Raw genomic sequence first — 14,664 nt, 5'->3', positions numbered from 1 at the left:
CGTAACGCGAATTAAAAGGATGACTCAGGCGAGGACGAGGCTGGTTTTCGAGACGCAAGGATATCCTAACGAGCGGTCGATTAAACGACAAAGCAACGATAAATGCTGCTCGCCGCGAGGGGATGGCGTTGTCCGCTCACTTTCGTGCTCGGACGACTGAAGTCAACCAGAGACAGCTGTACCATAATGTATCGCGGTGAATTCTTTCCAAAGTGTCACGAATCCTCCCTCTCATAATATCACAAAGTAATCTATTTCACGGGTACAACGCTGCATGTCCGTTATATTTTATTCGCGTTACGTGTCCAAGAGCCCAAACCTATTATTAGACAGCAGATATTTATGCAAATTATATATGAAAGTATTTTCTTATCTTTTAAACAATGCAGTATGTAAGAAATACTTTGAACTCGTGTACATCCTTACACATTTTGCCATATTTCCAGTTGCCATAAATGCATAAACTTCCGCGATCCATTTATCATTTCATAAATTCACGATTTTACACCGTTCTCACGATGAATGCTTCGTTCGTTTCGTTTAGTAACCGAACTCGACTCGATACGTTCACGCAGAAGTATAATCCTATCGGCACCGAGGATTCTCAACGCGCAAAATCATCGCGCCTTTCAAGCGTCGTTTGCGCAACTCCGATGCTCGAAAGATGGAGTCATTTCGGTACCGGACAAACGGCTGTCCGGTTCGTCCCTCGCTTCTATCCTCTTCGAGTCGACGAGTCCTCGAAAAACGCACTTCAACACCTCCGGAGAAGCAAAAGTGGCAACTGGAGAGCGTCGAGGATGCGCGCGGACAGCTTCGCTCGGCCAGTGCCCCACCCACGCGAGATCTGAGAACCTCGAGCGGACAGGAGCCGCGTAAACGGTTCCAGCGTCGGAGTCACGCCGATTCGCACGGGACGCGACGCGCTTGCTCCGGCACGAGAGAGCCTGTTCGAGAGCTCGAATTAAGTTCTCCTCTTGTCCCTCGCGTTTCGTTCGTTCGTTTGCTCGCTTTCCGCTTTCTCGTTCGGCTCGCAGGCTCGCGCTGGTACCACGATCTCAGAGGCGCGATCTCGTAATTATTACGTCGCAGAAGATGCGAAGTGACGCGATGATTGCCCCATCGCGGGGCTCCTTTAAAGAGCCCACCATCTCGCGGCGTTCCTCTTCACCGCCCCCCTTCCCGCCCTCCGAACCCCTTCAATTTATCCTCGCGTTTCGCAGCGTAATTGCGTCGGTTTCGGCGAGACAATGGCGTTTCGACGCCGAATCAACGAACCATCTTATCTCTACACGAAACGTGTCGTCCCCTCCTCTTCCCCCGCTTCATCTGGCCGAATCGATGATTTATCGCGTTAATAACAGTATCGAAAACGGCCGCATACCTTATTACCGATCGTCCATCATTCGCGAAACAAATTACGATTTCGATTTTCTGTGGCTATTCGTTCACGAATTTTCTAACGACCATGTTGGATTCCTCGATTTGGTTAGAATTCTTTCTCGAGAGGGGGAAGACACCGTGGGAACAGAGACGCCGCCATTTTCTCCTTAAACGATGGAAGGGTTTAATTCTTCCAAGCACTCGGGGGAACTCGTAAGTGCATTTCCGAAGTATTCGTGTCTGGGGGTTCGAAATGCGTGAAGCATCGGTTCATTCGACTACTATTCGAACTTATGGAGATTCCTGTATATATATATACGTCTATTAATGAAAACTACAAAATTTTAATTAAACACGTTATAATCAAAGCACGTGTGCCAGCCACGTCCGCGCTGAACCTCGCTTGTTTCGGAGATCTCTGGATCGTTATTCACCGAGACGCGTCGCCCTCGCGTGACCTGATATACACTATTAATCGCTCGAGTACATTGCAACTCCTTTCAAGCCACGAGTATCGAAATTGACTCCGTTTCGTGAGCACGTATCGACCTCGATCCCATCCTTGACGATATCCGCGGACACTGGGCCGATAGGTGCTATGCGAAAGGAAACAATTGCTCCCAGGGATCACGCTATCGATGGAAGTCGACGGGTTTCTAGCCCGAGGTGCGACGACACGCTGCGAGCACGGGCGCCAGGATAAAAAGGGAAGAAAGGGCCGAGGCGGAGCGTCCTCTTCGTTGCACGGTAGAATGCGCCATTTTCGTGGCGGCGCAACAGAGGCGTAATAACTGCTGGAATTCATGGTAATGGCGATAATGCGTGCCTGGAACGATGGAGCCCGCAGGGGCTGAAACCAGGAGGAGGGCGAAGCGATGAGGCCCTGGACAGAGGTGGGGCACCCTGCCACGTAACGGAAACTTACGTATGCCCTCGCGTACGTGCGAACCTGGGCTCACCAGGGGAGAGTCTGCTCTTCTGATTGGACGAATTCTTTCCACCGGATGTGTAGCTCGGTCTCCGAAGACTCCCTTTACCAGCGTTTGCGGTTCGATTTCCTTGAAATGGAAACGACTTCACCTTGTTGCCTTGCTACACGTTTTGTTAACTGTTCGAAATTGATACCGATGTCAGTGGTCCCACATCCAGAGCCAGTATATTTACTGTTAACGTTACCGATGTTCCGCCGTGTCTTCAGTTCTAATGGTTTCAGTTAGAACGAAAACACATACGGTCAGTCTCATAAATATTCGTACCCTCTATGTCTATCGAAGAAATTTGTTTAAATTATATGGCAGGTTTGATGTTTCCAAGTGTATGTTTGTATAGGCTTATTCATATACATATTTATAATGAAAAATTCATTTGGTAATATTGGCATAGCGTAGGAAGATCTACAAACGACATTCCTGAATTCTCACCCCACTTCCACTGTCTCGGACACCCCTGTCGCCCCTAACTGAGCCAAAGTCTATTTTATGTCCGTCAACACGAGTCGAGTAAGTAGAATTATTCGATCAAATTTAGATATCCCTTCGGTATCACTAGTTAATCTTCATCCAATAGAGTCAGGAACAATTACTTTCACCGAGATGATTATCAAGGGCGGTCAATTCGATTCTTTCTCAAGCCTAACTACGTGACTTTCGAATCACCTAAGGATCCCGTTCGTCGAAAGCATAGCAATCGTTCTCGAACGAGTCTCCAGGTGCAATTCGGCTCCCTAGCTTGTCAACGTGATGGCTGCTCGAAGTCAAACGATCGTCAACACGCCGAGAGGCAAGGAAATGGGTTACCGGAACGATGATCGAGGGGAGAACCGTAGGAGTGGTCGTACCAGGGCCGCGATTGGTCGAAACCGGCACACCGGATGCGAAGGTCGGGCTGAAACGAGGGCTCGCCCTCGAATTATCCGTCTTAATTTGTCCGTCACGAGAATTAGCGCGAATCGAATGAAGGACAAAGAGGGGGAGAGAGACGAGGAGAAGTTTTACAGACACGAAGAGCTCACGAGGCCTCCCATGGCGAGCTCAGCCGCTGACCTTCGACCCTGACGACCCGGCACGCTCGAAGACGTAGTGTACCTACACCTTGCGTGTTCCTTTCTTTCCTTGAGTTTCGAACAGTTCCGTCCCCTATCGATTATGATATCGTCGACAGCTCCGCGAAACACGACCTTAACCCTTCGTGATAAAATATTAAAATACATTTTCGCAGAGTAAGTTCGCAGTTTATTTTTTTTTTTGATGCAACGATTGCCACTTTATTTCTTTTTCTAGAAAAAGTAATTTCTAACATTACGTAAACCTTGTAATACTGTAAGGTCTTCGAATACTCTCTTGGGTTGCCCGCTCGCCCCAGCGAAAATGTCGTCGAACTAAAGGGTTAACGCACCATGCGACGATACATGTCGGAGGAGAGAACAGGCATCGCGTGTTCCTTTTTTGAAGGCCGCGCACGTTGGATCGAGGATTGATCGATCGTTTCGTTGGCTCGTTCACGACCGGATAGCCAGCTTTTCGTTATATTGTATTTGCTTAACGGATACATATCTTCGTTCTATTACCTGTCATCAAAAGCTAATGGGCTCACCTCGTCCTGCTCGCCCCCTTAATGGCTGCCTGGTACCCCAACACGGCGACCGTACCCGCAGCTGCCTAACCGTCGACTTCGAGGCCTCCCGTTGCAACGAAATCGCTAACCCTTTTCGCGCGCAAAAAGGGACCAAGGTAACCACCGTGGAACACCTCGTTCTCCGTAATAGGCATCATTTTCTCAGTTTGTTCTGCATCGTTACGTCGTTAAAACACGCAGGATGCAATTCCCGCCCGAGATTTCCAAAACACACAATCTTTCGACGAAATGTAGGAGACGCGTAGATCGTTCACGAATTCAGATTCCACGGCTTTCCGCTCCGAACGGAAACCTCCTCTGAAGTATCCACCGGACTAGAAAAGCTGTTTGAGGAGCAAACACGCCACAAATACGGTCTAGTATGTACAGAAGGAATAACGCGGTCCCTGATGTCGCTACCAGCCGTTTCTCAACCCTTCTTGAGAGTGGACCGGCTGAAGTGCTGACAAGGGGAACCTCGTCTTTCGAGGATGCGTCGTGGAAAGAAAAAAAACAGTGTCACAAAAGCTCTTAATTCGGACGAAGGGGAAATCGTTGATTCGTTTGTTTAGGTAGGCGACGTATTTGAGCAATCGCGCGCGAATAGGACGTTGACAATGTTACGACGTTGAGAACATCGAAAGCGGGGGACGGTGGTACCGATGCGACGGCGATGACCGCATCAAACCAGGAAATCACAGCGCGGTGGTAAGCACTTACCGAGAGTGCCGTCGAGGGAAAAGGAATGCCTGTCGTTCCTCCACGCCCACGAGCACAAATCACAGGTGGTGAGTCCGTCGGTGGTGACACCCTCCTCGGGTAAATAAGGAGGTCTAGGTGGCGGTGGCACGAAGCTTCCTATCACAGCCCAAAGAGAGTCCACGTCGTTCCCGACGCCCGTGTAGTACAGCAGTTCCTCCTCGGCAACGCCGGCGAACCAGTCCATGTCGTTGACACTGGGATGAACCGTGTTGGTGCTTGGCGTGCTCGTGCTGGCGACCGTCACCTGAAACGTGAGAATTGGTATCAGATAAGGGATCGGTTGAGCGGATTGTTAGGCTCGAATTGGCCCTCGAGTTGCGCGTTTGTCAGGCGGAATCGCTTTAATTTGTTGCAGGTAGATTCTTTGTCTCCGACGAGGAGATTCTACAGGTTCCTTGATGATACTCGGAGGGGTCTTAAAAGTCAAAGGACACGTGATTGAAATTAACGACACTTTATTTGCACACATGGGCATGCTAAAAGTAACATTAGAAAATCGTTTCTCAAGTGAGAATGATTTAGATGATTATAACTTAATATTCCTTTCCTAAATAAAAATGTGACCTCGATACTCGTGATGACCATTTACAGCACACCGCTCCTGGTGAAGTCTTTCAAACATAAATCGTACCTTCACCAGTCTTCAGGAAGTTCTCGATTTCGAGAAAAGCATGCTTAACGAAGTCAAGTTTATCCCAAACACGCGAACAGCTCCGTATAAACACGGTTAATGAAGTCAAGTCGCGGAGACACTGCTCTCGACGACTGGAAGTTCGCGACTATCCAGGAAGACAGTGGGACCGATCGCAGCGATGATCGTCTTCCGGGCGTGTTTCGTGAAATGTCGGCGCAAATAGTGTCGAGAGACGAAAAAGTCTACCGTTCGACTCCATTCCGTTCTTCGAAGCGGCGCTTTGTGAGGCTCCGTCTTCCTAACTCCTACGACAAACAGTGAAAACGGCGCGGGCGGCCGCAAACAAATCTTCCAACCCTCCCTTGGGCTCCTTTTCACTCGCCACTTCGAAGTTTTACGCGTTGGATAAACCTCGATAAACAGTGACGAAGCATTCGGTGGGCCCGTCGTCGACGAAATAACTCGACTCATGGTTCGATGAAGTGACCCATTCATGGCGTCGCTCGTAATTGGGGCACGGAGCGAAAGAGCAGTAGAAAGATTATACTTGAAGCTTTAAATAATAGAGATAGCGCATGGTGGAGCAGTGCGTAGCGTAGGCGACCACTACGCTGAGGAATAGATCAGGAAAATAATAATAATAGAGTAAAATATACAACATATCTCTAAATGAATTCTAACGTGAAGTTCACGATACACTACTATCTGAACATCGGAATATTTGATATTCTGATACATCTCGCCGAGGTCTCAAACGGAACACCCTATAATACCAACCGAACGTCGGGACCATTTTTCAAGAAGACACCACTTACTCCGAAAAAGCCAGCGGCATTATTAAGTGCGACAAATTGAGACACAGAAAGCCCAAGGGCTCGCGTTCGGTAATGGATAACCTTTGCGTATAATACCGAGAAGAACCGCGAGGATGATTACGTCGTAATTCCATTCGATTAATGCAGCTAACATTGTTGTGGTTGTGTGGGGCACAACTCCGTGTGCCACCCAGCGCGTACGCTTTAGGGAAGAGCGATTTTCTGGTATTGCTGCCCCCTCGAGCAGTGATTACTACGAGGAACGACGATCCCGCACGAAACCGGGCTCGTGGTGGGCACGCATTTCGCACACGATTTCCCTTAAGTCGAAGAAACGTTCGATGCACGACGGATAATCGTGTTCGTCATGGTTCAAGCTCGTTGTTTTTTTGAAACTTACGAAACGTGGTTCCTCGGGGAACCCGGTTCCATTACGAGTCAGAGTTTCATGTGCGCAATCGATATTAAACATTGGTACTAATCATTTAATAGCAATAACGTCATGCAATTATGGATCGTGTATTCGACTTTGAAAAGTTTTTCAATGAAAAATCGAAGGACATTTTTAAAAAGGGAATCAAACAATTGCTTTTACGTTGGCGAAAAAGTGTCAGAAAATGATGGACATTATTTTGTTGATTATTTAAGATTTCTTTGATAAATAAATGTTGATAAAATTTCGGTTACTTTTCGGCCCCCCTAATATATCACTTCAGGTACGTATACGAAGCTTTTCAAATCGTTGTGCGCTAGGCTAACAATTGGGTGGCGTTTTCTCGAGTCGAAGTGTTCGAAGATACGAGGCTGTGGTGCAAGGCACGGCATATCCCGGTGTCCCACGGGACGGGGTGCTTTTGTGTCGAACGAAGGGGGTCCCTGGCCGTGATTATGGATGGGCCCCGAGAGCCGATAGGGCCCCGTAGTCGTCGCACAATGGCACGCATTGATCGGCTTAATTACCGTGATATCGGCGTAATTAAAGCCCCGTTGTGTCAGGACCCTTCTCTCGAAGGCGTCGACGAAACCCGTGACTCGACTCCTGGCGTCAGGACTCTCTTCCCACCTATTCCCACCTCGTCTCTTTTTTCTTCGCGTCTTCGCCAGTGTGCGACCGCTCTGTCACTTTCTCGGCTCGGCAACTCTTTGTTAATAATAAGCCATTATCCGCTGGGTGACGCGTCTTCGACGAATCACCGCGTATTCCACGCTTCGGTTGCTCTTCGATCTCATGGGGTTCAAAAAACACGAGCTGAACGTGTCGCCCCGACATCCTCGTCGGGAAAAATTCCAATGGAATTTTTAGCGCTTCTTGCGTTAAACCGGGAACACGTTCTTCAAGCTGTCGCGAGATTTGAAAAGAGCAATCGGTTTTTTCATCTCTCATTCGCATTTCGACTTTTTCATTCGTAGATCAGAAGCTTATTCATTTTTCGATATTTGTCGTCGTTTTATTTTAACTTGTTCGCGAACTGTACTTTTCATTAATGGAAAGAATTGGAAGAATTTACGAAGAAAATTGAGAGTTTAAATTCAAAATCCATAACGTTTGATTATTACTTGATTATTAACGTTATGTTATTGCTTGATTATCGTAAAGTAAATAAAATCTTGTATTCTTTGTGTAATTAATATTAACGTTCTCGTACTTTTTAAAAAGTACATTTTATGTAGTTGCTTTAGAGAGTTCAATAATTACATTTTTGGAGCAAAGTTACGTTATGAATTCAACAATCTTAATCAGTTTGTATTTGAAAGACAAATTCATCAGGAACGAAGGTAGCGACTGTTGCATACTATAAAAAGCCAACTCGATACAAGTCGAATAGTCGAACATCGTCATCTGCCATTTTCTGCACCAAACGTGTCACGTTGGTTTCAAGTTTTTAGAAAATTTATCGTGTTCTCGCGACATTTCTGTTATCCAGACTCTGTTTAAAGTCTATCTTAAGAAATTATTCCGTAGAATCGATTGTGCATATCGAATTATTTGGTGTGCAAGACTAAGAAAGATCTGTACAGACCAAACACCTGACCAAATTCTTGCAAACCTTCGGCCACTTGGAGATTCATAAGGATCGTTCGGTAAGTGATTTTAACATCTATACTTTGAACATACAGGACATCGTGTCGGAATAATAAAAAACTCGATGAGTTCGAAAACGTTTAAGGTAGGTGTCTAGTCTAGAGAGCGAAAAACAAGCTCATTTTCGAAAGACACCTACCGTAACGAATAAAAGTTGTGTATCGAGTAGGTCGTTAAGAGTAAGATCAATCGTACATAAATCCCTTCGAATAATTTAGATATTACACAGAGAACGAACACGGTTGCAGACACCAGCGTTCTAAATTTGCGTTCGGAGAGTGCTCGATTAGATCGCAAGTTCTCGAAATTACCAGCGCAGGATCGTTGACACGCGTCGGTCGATAAATCCTTTCGTAAAACGAGAGAAGTTGATTGATTTGCGATTCTACAGGTACCGCTGTAACGAGCCGCGTTCGAAAGCGCTGAACCCGCGAGCCACGGCTAGGCTTTCCGATCTCGTCTCGGTTTGCTCGTTACGCTTGAAAGGAACGTTTCGTTATAATTACGAGGCGTTGGCGTTTACGACCCAAGAGATGATGCCTCGTACCTGTTAACCCCAACATTCTCTTCGACCGTACCTGGGTCAGTCCGCGAGTCCTTAAAGGATTCGTTAGCTTTGCGTACGATCAAGCCGATGGTCTCTGTTGCCTTGCGCCGCTGAAAGCTTCAAATTACATCTTTAACGATAACGTCGAGACTGGGCGAGAACGTCGTGTTCTCGTTGCTGCCGTCGCCAATTTTACTAATTGATGACTTTATTGGATTTTGTTGAACGTCTTAAAAATATTAGTTTCAACTTTCACGTGAATAGTAACTGTTTAAATTGTTAGGTTTTAGTGTAGTTTTACTGTAGTAGGCTTTACTGCACCGAAAAGTAATAAAAATATTTTAAAAAGTATCAAAATAATTTCCATAATTTTGTAACACTTTGTGCCAGCGTAAAGGCAGTTCCCTTTTTTTTTAAAATAATTCTTCGATTTTTCATTGAAAAACTTTCCCAAGCCTAATATATTCGAGAGACTGTATTTGTAACTTCACGAATTCCTTTGGTGAAATTCTACACACCGTCGAATACGCACTTCCGTCGCGGGACGACACCTTCTAGAAAAGAAGTTCTATATTCGACGAGACAAAGGATCTCTTCACCCGCGAAATCGAATCTTTCCCACTGTCGAAGGGCCGCCCTTGTCACCCTTTCCCGAAACTCTTCACCGCGGCAGAAATTCCTCGCTCTGGGCTCGAATCCATCTTAGAGAATTACACGGTGGAATTCGCGCCCTCTTTCCGTCGGGCTCTTGGCTCCCTGTGTTTCGTCGGGTGCCGCGCTGTCCATTTGCAATTCTGACACACTTCGCGGCGCGTCTATAGAGGAGGGACAATCCCCGTCCCCACGTATCGGTGGCTTCCCCGACGACCAGAGGAATCTGTCCGCAGTTTGAAGGAGGAAGGTGCCGCGAGTGGCGGTAGCGCTGGAATACCAAACGATTCCCGGAAACCGCTTCTCCGCTCTGGTTCGGTCTCGCAGCCGGTCTTCCCTTCCCTTCAATTTCGTCTCCGCTGGTCGTTCGTGTCGTCGTCCATCGTCGTCGACGTTCTCGTCGTCGTCCGCGTCGTGCCGCGGTCCCCGAGGCCCTCGACGAGGAGAGTTTTCGGCGCGATGCGCGGCCAGAGGGGGATGGGGCTGCTGGGACTCTCGTGGGCCAGGTTTAAGGGGTCGTTAAGAATGGGTTCGAGGGCCAGGGCCGTATATAACGGATAATTGACAGCCGTTCCGAGGCCGCCGTTTACTTTGCATGGACATTGAATCCGCGCGGCGAACGGGACGAATGGACGGGCGGATGGACGGACGGATGGACGAAACGAGACGAGAGAAAGAGAAGGAGGCCCACGACGCCGGGGCCCGTCGAATTTCGGGCCCCGCATCGACGAAACGACGCGGCGAACGAGATACGAGGAAGCTCGGTGGTACGGTTAAGGGAGGCGCGGTGAAAAGGCAAATGCTGCGACGGGCAGCACTCGTAAATTCTTCAATTCCGATGCTCGGAAAGGCACGAACGCGACCGTGACATGCCACCCTTCTTCTCCTCTCGATCCCGCGGCCACGGGAGTACCGATTCGGCCTTAATTGTCGGCCGCTGGAAAAACGTACCGAACCCTTCTTGCGCCGGCATCGAAGTCGCCGGGCGTTGCACGTTCCCCGGCCGCCGGAATTGGAATTTCGCTGTGCCCCGGGACGACCACCTGTGTTTTTTTCTGTTAATTGGCGCGCAAGACGGAGTTTTCGAATGTTTGAGAGTTTCTTGACCGAGATAATTTATTCTCGCACCGCTTTCGTTACCGTATCACCTCCGAAGCGAGATCGCGAGTCTAGAAAATTTTGTTAGTTTCGTCGAATCAATGATTAGAATAGGTTAATTTGTTGTGAAAGAAGTAAACTACCGCTAAACGTTCCCAAACGCCATGTATTGGGTTGTCTAGAAAGTCGCCACTTATCTTTACACGTTTCATGTTCTAAAGCTCGAGGACCAGAATGCTAAAATTGCGTCATACAAACACGAAAGTCTTCTGATATTTTCCTTTCATGGATCAAACGTTGACCTCACCAGAATGTCTATAAAAAAAAAAACAATAATTACCACCAGCCCATTTTGCACATCCGAATGCGCAGTTGCAACTGCATGATACACGTCTCGGCATCAATACGACCGGGTTTTGACAGAAACTATTCGTTCCCGACTTCCACACGAAGGTAACAGGTGATTCCAGTCGATTCCAACTCACGCACTGCTCGAGAACGGGATTTAAATACCGTGAACAGAAAAGGTCGGCAAACTTGCGCGCGACCGTGACATTACGTACGTGTTCCGCAATCCGCGTTACCCATTACGCGATAGGTATAATAAATAAGAATGTACAGTTACGAGTATGACAAGTGGAGCGGCCGGGATGTCCGTGAAAGTACCAAGTCCTCTTCAAATTACGTTGAAAATTACTCTCCCCCGCTGTTCGCAATGCGAGACCCCACGCGTGCCTTGATGTACGTAGCGCCGCGCAACTCCCTCGCATTAAGGAGAACTTGATGAAGTCTTTCGTGCGCGTTCCAGCCGCGAGATTTCTTTTTTCCCTCGGGCGCGTTTCTCGCCGTTACGGGCCGAGCTAATCTACGACCCGGAGAAATTCTTTCGCCGGCTGCTTCGTTTCAGCGTGCCCGACGTATAATCGCAGAGTGCGAAGCTGCTTAAGGCGCGTAACTGACCCCGCCGAAACGAGCTCTAGAAATTTTTGACATGGGAACTGTTTGAGGGCACATTTACGCGCACTTTGAAGTGGGTCATTTTGTATCGGAATCCCTGCTAAAGTTGGTAAATATATAAATTGTGGAAGATTTATCAAATTGACCGGTAATCATTTCTTCGCAACTGTATGTGTCTAGAATCGACCTAAACATCCCAATAGCAATTATAAATTGGACAGATTAGCGTCTTCCAAGATTCCCTACGATACACAGCTTTGCATCTTACTTAATTGCGTTTCGATTGAGTTTCTGACCAGCGTAAAAGTATTAAACAAGAAATAAACATTTCACTCGTAAAATGATCAATAAAATCGTACCCCATTCTAGAGAACCCAACCGTATATAGTCCCCTACTGGAAAAGATCCGCTAAATTGTGACATTAATCCCCGATTTCCCGGCGTACGACGTAATAAATTTTGCCACCGATCCCCGAACGAGATCAAAAGTGAATAAATTCGGAAACGCCGCGGCCAGTCCCCACTTGCCTCCGCGTCCTTCGACGAGAAACAAAGAAAAAGTACAGGAAAATAAACGAGCGTGAACGGGATGACACGCGATCCACCAGAAATATGCATTTCACCGCGGTTGTCCGTGGGCTGGACAATATGTTAGCAAGATTGGTATCGGCCAGACCCGACGGAGCCGATTCCGCGAAAGAAGGTGGCCCCGTAGTCAGCCAAAGTGACTTGTCAAAAGATTCCTCGGCTCTCCGAGAGAGCCAGGTAATCGATTGCGTGGCTTTGGGCAAGGATTTTTCGGGATCCACGATCCCCCGGTACCTGCGGTTTCTCCCGTTCGTTTGTATTTGTCACTCGGTCTCTCGATCTTCCTCTCTCTATGGAGGCGAGGACTTGTCAGCTCGTTTGGCTTACAACGGCTTGGGCGCTCAGATAAAATCCAGTGGCGGCTTAGCCCCATAATGGCATCGGTGCGGAACTCGTCGATGGACCGGGTCTAATGTCATAATATTGTCGTACACTCGCTTGCAGCGACGTAGCTTGACCCGATCTCGTGATCTAGCACCTCCTAGGAGATCAACGCTGAGTATTTCAACGCGTGTTACCTTCTCGAGCGTCCATCGATAATATTTCTCCGAGTTTGCTCATTAGAGGGATTTGGTTTAAGTTTGACTTGCCATTATAATACATCAAATTGTCGACGTTGGTACTAGGGGAATTGGGACCTGTCGTAGAACCAGGCCTGAACATTCTAGTAATAATCGAGGCAAGGAATCTGGTAACTACATAGTAGCCTAGTTCGAGTATCTTCGATTCTTATACGTAGAGTCTTAGGGTCTTTTCATAGTGTTCATAGGGTTACTACCGCCACGTTTAGTACGATTTCCGCCCGGCGAGGTTCCAAGGCCTTTGTAACCTTACGGTTCAAAGACCACTATCGTGTCATGCATTAATAGTGCAATTCCAACCGATACACGCCTAACAGTGAGTTAATAATACCATAAATTACTGGCCACCGGTAATGCATTGCGCGCAAAGGGGAACTAGAATCCATTAGTGCATTTTGCGCAACGAGTCGTCAATCTTTATTGCCGAGAGACAAAAAATGCCAGGTGCGCTTGATTTTACCGAACTCGATCACCTTTCTCGATAACAAAGACGTACGCGATTCGCGGCCTTCATAAATTATAGGTTGCTTTAATTACGCAACGTATTACGGGAGGTGAATCGAGGCTGTTAACGAACTTTCGCGTAATGGGACTGGGCCCCCCGTTATTGTGCCCCGCGCTAAATAAAAACGAGACGGAAGAGATTTTATCCTCGGCGAAAAAACGGGTATCGATCGATTTTTATAACAGCCGTGCGCCGTTCATTAACAAACACTGGCGTGTAATTAAAAATATCGATTCCTCTTTGCCTCGAGGAACCGACCAACGGAGCAGCGATTACTTTTGTAATAATCGTACGAAATCATCGGGGTAATCAGTAAACACGAACTACATCTGTAATCCGCAATCACGAGCCAGTAATGCGCGATCTTTCAGGGGTAATTGTGTATGATTATATATCGAGCATTAATCATAAACGTGGATTTCATTTTGCTTAACGCCGTCGACCAACCAGTCTCGGGCATGCCGCGGCCATGCGTCGAAAACCTACCGAACTTGTTAATAAATTTCCTCGTAACGAGTTCGACCGTTTTATCAACGCCCGCGACAGAAGGGACAGGAATCGATTTGTTTCCCAGAAATCTGGTTCGAATTTTTATTGCTCGATGGACCATGTAGGTGTTGCACGGTTTCTCAAAGTTCTTTTATCGTATCACGAGCCCCGTGATCCTCCCGTCGTTAGATCATCCAGGAACGAGACACCATTCCACAGGAATCCTTCTAAACTCTTACCTTTTTTCAAACAATTGTAATCTCGTCAAAGCGAGGGTCGATCCAATTCTGAACCGATCGCGAAGACACTCTTGACAATCCAGCCCTTTTTTTACAAAGTCTTCCAGCCGAACGCATGGCCTGCTTCAGGCGTTTATTTATTTCGACTTTCCTAACACAATCCTATTCAACACTCGCTAACTATGCGATTTCAAGATTCCCAGTCATGGTGTCCACCCATAGTTCACCTTCTCGATCTAGCCATCACCTCCCAAAAAATCGAAATAGCGTCTTCGAAGGATCCTCCGAACTAGTTAACGCGGGACCAGGGAGTTAGCAAACGTCATGGAGAAGTATCTTCGTTCTTCTCCAACGACCTCGCCGTAGTCAAACTTGATGAACGCGCTATAAACCAGTTCCGCTGCGCCTGTCTATGAACGTCCGAACGAGGAGTGCACGAGAAACGCGGCGACGGGGAGAAACAAGGAAGGAGGCGGACGATGAAGTGGACGAAGAAGAATAGGGACGAGGAAAGGATGAGCGCAGCGTATAGTAAGCACCGCGACTACTTTGTCCGTCTGTATACGTTGAATCATCCGGTCGGTTTCCTTTCACGAGCCGATGGCAGCCGTTCCCGCATCAAGGCCTGTGGTCTCCTCCGAGCAAGCATAATGACTCAATCCGCGATCCACCTTGCCCCCACCCTCTCCGCCCAACCATGGGGAAAGAGATCTTCCTTT

At 47.6% G+C, this 14,664-nt stretch overlaps 2 protein-coding genes across 2 annotated transcripts in view; one reads left to right on the top strand and one right to left on the bottom strand.

Moving 5' to 3' along the window:
• Window positions 1-14,664, top strand: part of LOC128894980 (L-lactate dehydrogenase-like) — a 206,235-nt gene that overhangs the window by 36,617 nt on the left and 154,954 nt on the right. The window lies entirely within an intron of this gene.
• Window positions 1-14,664, bottom strand: part of LOC128894979 (uncharacterized) — a 102,045-nt gene that overhangs the window by 36,548 nt on the left and 50,833 nt on the right. Inside the window, exon 2 of the mRNA XM_054157134.1 lies at window positions 4,717-5,002. Within this exon, the coding sequence (XP_054013109.1) occupies window positions 4,717-5,002 (286 nt within the window). The remainder of the gene's footprint in view (window positions 1-4,716; window positions 5,003-14,664) is intronic.

The sequence above is a fragment of the Hylaeus anthracinus genome, unplaced genomic scaffold, assembly GCF_026225885.1.
Source record: "Hylaeus anthracinus isolate JK02 unplaced genomic scaffold, UHH_iyHylAnth1.0_haploid 4, whole genome shotgun sequence".
NCBI classification, from domain to species: domain Eukaryota; kingdom Metazoa; phylum Arthropoda; class Insecta; order Hymenoptera; family Colletidae; genus Hylaeus; species Hylaeus anthracinus.
The sequence above is the reverse complement of the archived record's forward strand: the minus strand, read 5'-3'. Positions and strand labels throughout refer to the sequence as shown.